Raw genomic sequence first — 8,089 nt, forward strand, 5'->3', positions numbered from 1 at the left:
TCCTATATCTCTGGGTGCAACTGCTGGAAAAAGCACCAAGCTGCTAAACCTCTATGCCATGCCACCATTACTACATTCATTGGAAAGTACATAATAGAGGTATGCTATTTCCATTGATTGATTGATTGATTGATTGATTGATTGATTATGTGCCATCAAGTTAGTGTTATGCTAGTCAGTTTTTCTCTCATTCCAATAGCTCAGGGATTTTTTTAAAAAATAGCCAAATACACATAGTATATGTTGGAAACATGGGTAAGAGGGATGGATATATATGTGTAGTTCTTGGTGCTTTCTGGACTCCAAAGTTCAACCCTGAGCTACAAATATTCACTTTGATGGATATATATCTTGATTAAGATATACCAGTGGATGGATGGATGGATGGATGGATGGATGGATGGATGGATGGATGGATGGATGGATAGAAAACAATGGGTTTTGGCACACTTGCTGGTCTCTTAGTGGGAATACTATTGGCTTCTGTGATTCCCTGCCATTGATTCAAAGGGACCAAAGTTAATAAATATGAGAGCTGATTCTCAGACAGTTCCAAGCAAACAGCTTCAGTCTGTTAGAGTTAGAGACCATTCCTCTCAATCAAAAGAGATTGGTTTCTAGCCCATTACATTCTTGAATATTTAACAGTACTCACTCTCTCCTTATGGACATTTGGTAGCTCCATGCCTGAGAAGGTGTCAAAGCCTATGTGTTTTCTGGTGACACCTGCCATTGTGTCAAACAAAAACAGCTGGTCTGTTGTACCAGCTCCCCTCACCAATCACCTGCCAAAGATCTAGATGCTATATTGGTTTGTCCTTGGTCTTTTAGGTAGCACATGTCCTTCATCATAGAGGTGTCCTCTTTATGCCACAGACTGCTCCCCCTGTTGTCCAGCAGTAAGCCAGGCCATATCATCTTATCTCAGACTTGTTCAGGCCATAATCTGTTTTTTTGGAGGGCTGTTCATCAAATGGACACAGACAAAGAGCCTGATACCAGATGAGTTCATTACCAAAACAAGAGACAGATGGAAACTGTCATGCCTGCCCAAAAGAGATGAGCTTCTAGCCTATTTAACTGCTTGGAAAGGAAAAAAACCAGTAACAAGAATCTGAACATTATTTTCACTGTACACAAATCTTGCACTGATTTACAGCAATTACTAGGATTCTTTCACAATGACTTCTTTACCTTTTCTATAATCAACTGATTTATCTAAGCTTTCTTGTCCTTGGAAAGCTGTTCTTGACATTTTTTGCTGAGCTAAGAAATGTCTGACAACAATAGCTACAGCCCTTTCATTCCTGAAAACATTTCCTAGAGGAAATGTGATAGACAGATCTCACCCATAGAATAGACAGATCTCACCCATCAGACCATATAGAAATAACTGTAGTTAATTTCAGAAATGGGGGAAAGAGGTAAGTTAGTAAATGTAGTGTAATAATACATAGAATCCAGCACCCTTCTACCTCCCAGGAATGCCCCTAAATTAGGAATAAATTATTCCTAATCTTGAATCTGAAAAGTGACTAAGCAAACACTCATTTTCAACTCTACATGAGTTAAATCTGTAGGTATTCAGATATTCTGGAAACTGAATGTCATAATTCTCCAATACTATTGTTTTGATTTTATTCTCCTGGGACTAGTACCAACTTATTTTTAATTGGTGAGGAAGAGTAGGAAACCTGTGGCAGAATGGAAAAAAAAAGAGTGCTTATAAAATCAGAGGAAATTGTTTAGGATATTGGAGAGATGAGGGAAATATAATATCCTGTTTGTATCTCCGTCCAGCAAGCCAGTGCAGATACATATTTGTAGATGTGCATTTCCATTCTCCACATTCATTATCAAATGTCTGCTCAATTTGATTAGTGCTGCTTTGGATGTCAGTGATAATATCTTCATTTGGAACTGCCATGTTAAACATGTCTGTAACTGGACTGAATGTAGAGCAAGATTGAAGCAGGCAGATAAATCAAGATATTCCTAGATCATCCCACCCCCACCCCTTCTTACAATAGTTATACTGTATGTTCTTTATTTTTTCTTTTCTTTTCTTTTCTTTTCCAACTTCTAGAATGGGGACAAGCAGTTAATCAGAGATGCAGCAACACATCAGTTAAACTCAGAGCGATACGTTCACAGTTTTAAAGATCTGTCCAACTTCTCCGGATCAATAAATGTTTCCTATCGCTATCTGGCTGGCACACCTTTACTAAGAAAAAGTAAGTGACTGAATTTCCTTAATGACAAGTAGTGTTTTTATTCTAAATGTCACAAACAAAGAAAATTTATTTATTTATTTATCTATCTATCTATCTATCAAATTTCTCTGCCGCTCATCTCATACATAATGACTCTGGGCAGCTGCAGAAATGCTGTAGAAGTGAGTTCATCAGCTTTTCAAAGTGTAGTGAAAGAAGCTTTAATTTGTCATTGCATTAATAAACTTATTTTTCATAGAAGGTAAGATGCATATGTGCAACTCAAAAGAAGGGAGAACAAAAAAGGTCTCCGTAATCTTGCTGAACTGGGAACACCCTTATGATCTGTCTAGAATTTGATCTTCACACAGTAGAAAAGAAAATATGTCCTCAAGTTGAGCTCAACTCCTTGGGGCCCCTTGGACATGCACGCCAACAGTATAGAAGTAGTCTGTCATTGCCTTCTTCCAGAAGGCAATGTTTTTACTTTTGTTTTTACTTTTCTGTCTAGCTTATCGCTCTGGGGTTTATTGGTTAATTCAAGTACTAACCAGGACCAAATCTGCTTAGCTTTCAACTCCAGAAAAGGCAAACCAGATGCTCCCTTTCTGTGCTGAGGCTTGGGTAAGATAGAACTCAGCCATATCCCTTTCAAAAGTGGGACATCAAACAAATAGTAGCTCTAGTTTCAGTAGTTATGACATTTTTCATAGATCTGGGAAACATTTTTCTTATCTCGTATCCTCATTAAGTGGCTAATAGCATTTTGTTCATAGGATCATATACTGTTCCCACAAACCACCTGATAATATGGGTGAAGCTAAGTGAAGGGAGGCTAGCTCGCACATTGCAGTAAATCATTATTTTTTTTAACCATAGTTTATTGAATCAACCTCAACTGGCTAGAATGTGCTAAGGCATAAATCATGTTTACAAACCATCATGGGTGGATTTATACAAAATTCTAAACCAAAAGCAAACAAATCATATTTTGGCCTTGTACAATATATTGCAAAAAATGGACCTATCACATCAAACCATTTCTGTCTAGGACTTGAAGACTTATAAATAGGTTTATGCAATCTGGAAGTCTAAAAATGAAACTATAATTAATAACTCATGAATATAATTTATTGAAAAGTATTTGATGCAAAAGACATACAAGGCAATCAATAATCCTTTGATAGATACTATTAACAGGTTAAGACAGCATTCTTAAACAATTACTGTCCAAAAGCTAACACAGAGAACTTAAGCAGTTAGCCATCAATGGAGAATTTAATACATTCTGTTCAATGAGAGAAAAAGACAGTGCAAGTTCAAAGAAAGGAAGCAGAGGAATTTGAGAAGTGATCTACTTTAATGGAGCATACACAGGGTTCAACCATGGACTGGGAAAGTAAAAGCAAACAAACAAATATATAAAAAGATGTGGCTTCTTGCTACAGCTGTGAAGGAGAAATGTACAGATGTAGCATTAAGCTTCTTGCTACAGCAAAAAGAAAAAGGTAAAAGATTTTAAAGCTGTAACATATACACACCACACACATATTTACATGATAAGCAGGGCACATTTCAGCATGTTGAAGGGCACAGCTTAGCTTGGAACCTGAGAATAAAAAAAGAGGTTGCTTTCTTGGCAAGAAAGGTAGGGAAAGGTTCTCTACTTGATGAAGGAGAATGGGACGGGGGGATTATCTTTCTCAGCAGTGCTAAGTGGCTTGCACCATACATGAGCATGACCAACTCGTTTCAGGGATTTCTATCCTGAGGCACAGCTAGTGGCCCACTTAAGAAAAACGGAAGAAAGGAAAGATGATAGAAACTAAAAGAATACCAGGAATGATAGGTTTTGCCTGCTGAGTTCTTCTAAGTCTGTTCTCTTGGCATGAATAAAGGATTACAAAAATAGTTGTTAGTTAGTTCTGGCTTCTTCAAAGGACATGTCTGGGAAGAATTCAATGCTAGGACACATTCCCATGAAGATGTTCTCCTGCTCAGTCTTTCATCACAATGTCAGAGTCCAACAGTCTTTGCCCACTCTTGGAGTTAAGTCGCTGTTTGAGAATACCACCAATAGTTCAACTTAATATTATATCATTTTCAACGACAGGCTGTATGAACGATGCAGTTTTCTACCAAGTAGGGCCCCTTTTCAAGACACCAACACTGGCCTGCTTGTTGCAAAATGTGATTTGCTGCAAAATCATTTCTTGGCAAACATTGCCAAATAGGGGGTACAATTCATGTGGCATTGATGCAAAAAAATCAGGTAACTGTGATATCAAATCAAATCAGGAAGTGAAAGAGGGAGAGAAAAAGAGAGAATGACACCTATTGAGATTCAGAGCTGATAACTGAACACACATCAGCATCCTATTAACCTAAATGTTGACCATTGAAATGATCTGAAAGTCCAAATCACATGACTTAAATCAAAGCCTAAAGAAGCCCACCTCAAAGTTGTTGGCTTTTAAGGATAACCCAATGGCTTTGTACAGTAGAATATTAACATTTCCACTCCCTCCCACCCTGCATCATAATTTGGCTTTTCTGAGAACCAGTGACTTCAGTGTCCATCCTGCTCCCCTACCACACACTCCACATTTACTTTTACCTTCAGTCAATGAAGAGTTATAATTAATATAATGGTTGGATCATCATTTGGGGAAAATGTAATTGATCTTAACAAGAGTATTGCTCTACTCTGAACATTGTCAGTAGGAAAATGCACGGAACTTTAGACGAGTTATGTTTGTACTTGCTTTAAACAGTTATACATGTATCATATATATAAACTATAACTTCCATAAATGAAAACACAGAGCTCTGGCATATTTTTATTTAAAGACAGAATGATGACCACACTTAAGAAAACAGTTGGCATTCCAAGAACATTTAGTGTCATCAAAAAACAGTGATGATTCAAGCATACAGTTGATGTTGATGGGCCCATATCATATACAGTAAAGTTATTTATTAGATACAATGCAAGATATTTCAATACACCATCAGCAGAAGACTCTAACAAAAACCTGGGATCCAAGTTTGAATTCAAACTACCAACATCTGCAGATCTCTGAAGAAACAGAGATATAAATTTGTGTAACTATGCTGTATTTTAATAGTGATATCTATATACTTCTGCCAAAGTTAATTTATCAACAATAAAGACATAATTATGATAGGATTTGTGTTACATATTTTAACAGTTAGGAAAATACAATCTATAACATATAGATTTTATAAACAGTCAAAAGTTTATAGAAATTAAGGTTATGTTACTATTTGTTTCCAGGCTCCTAAAAATAGATCTTGGTTTAGATAAGGAGGAATATGGGGAACCATCACCAGGCTCTATGTCCACATTTACCAAATAACTTTGATACAACAGTACAGAATTTGTTTTCCCTGCTTGCTAGAGCTGTGGCCTTGTTTCTCCTAAAAAGATATGACGAATATACTGGGAAGCAGTAGAGAACATACTGTTCGTAAAATTGTCAGTTTTGGTGCTTTGAATTCAAAGTGTGAAAGTTATTTATCCAAAGCAATTTTGACAGGCCACTTCAAAATATATTCTTACATGGAACCCAGCTAAACTTAAGTACATTTAAAAGCCAGTGCTTTCAATGGAAGATACTTCAGCATAAGTGTCCACTTAGCTCATCCACTGTAATGAATACAACCTAAAACTCCACTACTTGAACTGGAAGAGCCCTTTCTTTTTTGAGATAGAGAAATGGATGGATGGATGGATGGATGGATGGATGGATGGATGGATGGATGGACAGATAAGGCAAAATGTTCTTTAAGAGATATATACAACCAGGATTGTTTCAAACGCAACTGTTTTCCAGAGGCTGGGCATAACAAATATTTCTCGGTTATGTTTTTATCTTCTAGATAATTTAATATGAATAAGGAAAAAAATTGCTTTTATTGCTCAGTGCTTTAGTACTTAAAAATATTGTTTTTATTGTTTTTATTATGCAGGATATCTTACCATTGGACTATCTTCAGTCAAACGGAAAAAGGGGAATTATTTGCTGGAAACAATCAAGTCCATATTTGAGCAGTCAAGTTATGAAGAACTGAAAGAAATTGCTGTGGTAGTACATCTAGCAGAATTTGACTCCACCTGGTGTGATGGCATGGTTCAAGATATTTCACAGAAATTTGCCCATCATGTAATTGCTGGCAGATTAATGGTAATCCATACACCAGAAGAATACTATCCAGCATTGGATGGGCTTAAGAGAAATTATAATGATCCAGAAGACCGGGTGAAATTTCGCTCCAAGCAAAATGTTGACTATGCATTCTTGCTTAACTTTTGCGCTAACCTTTCTGATTATTATGTAATGTTAGAAGATGATGTTCGATGTGCAAAAAACTTCTTGACTGTTGTTAAGAAAGTCATAACTTCACGAGAGGGAACCTACTGGGTAACGTTGGAATTTTCCAAGTTGGGTTACATTGGGAAGTTGTACCATTCCCATGATCTCCCCCGCCTGGCTCATTTTTTGTTGATGTTCTACCAGGAAATGCCTTGTGATTGGTTGCTGATACATTTCCGTGGACTGTTGGCTCAAAAGGATGTGATACGTTTCAAACCATCACTTTTCCAGCACATGGGATATTATTCATCTTACAAAGGAGCTGAAAATAAATTAAAAGATGATGACTTTGAAGAGGATTCATTTGACCTTCCAGATAACCCTCCTGCCAACCTGCATACTAATATGAATGTATTTGAGAATTATGAGGCAAGCAAGGCATATAGTAGTGTGGATGAATATTTCTGGGCAAAAGCACCCTCAACTGGAGATTTTTATGTCATTGTCTTTGATAGGTCTATTAAAATTAGTAGAATCAAGGTTGTCACTGGTACTGAAGACCGACAAAATGATATTTTGCATCATGGTGCTCTGGAAGTTGGGGAAAAAACTGTTGGGGGCAAAAAGGGAAGGCAATGTACTACCTTCTTGAGACTAGGAGAGTTTAGAAATGGGAATGTGGAAATCACAGATGTGGAGCACAAAGTTCTTTTTGACATTAACTGCATGAGAATACTTGTTACCAAAAGCCAAAAGGAATGGTTGATCATTAGAAGCATTAGCATTTGGACTTCACAGCTACCAAGTCAGTAAGGAAAATCAGCAGCAGCAGAATATGCCATTGCCTAAATCCAGTGAAATGGTGCCATGAAATGACTTTTTTTTTCAATTTTTTGCTACTGATACTGGCAATCTAGGAAATCACAAAACAAATAAAAGCAATCTAGTTTTTACTAGTTCAGTGAGGCAATATTCAATTATTAGTTTGTTGGAATGTCTGAATTTTATAGGAAGTACAAACATGTTTTGTCCATCACTCAACCCCAGATCCACTTCTCTGTTGTTTTCCTATGTTTTCCCCTTTGGGAAGAACTGATGGGCTTTTTTGATGTTTTACAATTTAAGGGTTTTGTAGGCTTATGCCCATATATTGTCAAAGGAATTTAACTCCCTCATATTCACGTATGAATTTAAAATGTGGTGGTAGTTTGTATCTGTACAGTGGTTGGTGGCTTGTTTTGAGATAATTTTGATAAGGAAGTCCTGTTAATGCAGCTGATGTTCTCTACTGTGAGCCTTGTAAGAAAGATATGTTGAAATTACATTTGAAATTACACATTTGGCTATAAATCTGTACTTATCCTGTAAACTGCAGTAAGTGTATCCACTGTTCTTTAATTCTCAACCAACATTACTTGTTCTAGCAAGATTTATTACCTTGAATTGATATGGTAATTGAATTCCATCTATCTTTAATCTCATTTTCCATTGTTCAGCCAAGATCTGTACCTTTATGTGAAATATTATTCAAAGTTTTGT

The 8,089-nt window shown here is 36.6% G+C and overlaps 1 protein-coding gene across 1 annotated transcript; it reads left to right on the plus strand.

The window, feature by feature from the left end:
- MGAT4C (MGAT4 family member C) lies at positions 1–7,769 on the plus strand (the record flags this gene model as incomplete). The annotated part of the gene is made up of 3 exons (XM_063308698.1): positions 1–99; positions 2,087–2,234; positions 6,207–7,769. Coding segments are annotated over 3 exons (1,404 nt in total), but the record flags the coding sequence as incomplete, so codon positions are not given.
- Positions 7,770–8,089: the final 320 nt, after the last annotated feature.

This window comes from Candoia aspera, chromosome 7 (genome assembly GCF_035149785.1).
Source record: "Candoia aspera isolate rCanAsp1 chromosome 7, rCanAsp1.hap2, whole genome shotgun sequence".
In the NCBI taxonomy this organism is placed as follows: Eukaryota; Metazoa; Chordata; class Lepidosauria; order Squamata; family Boidae; genus Candoia; species Candoia aspera.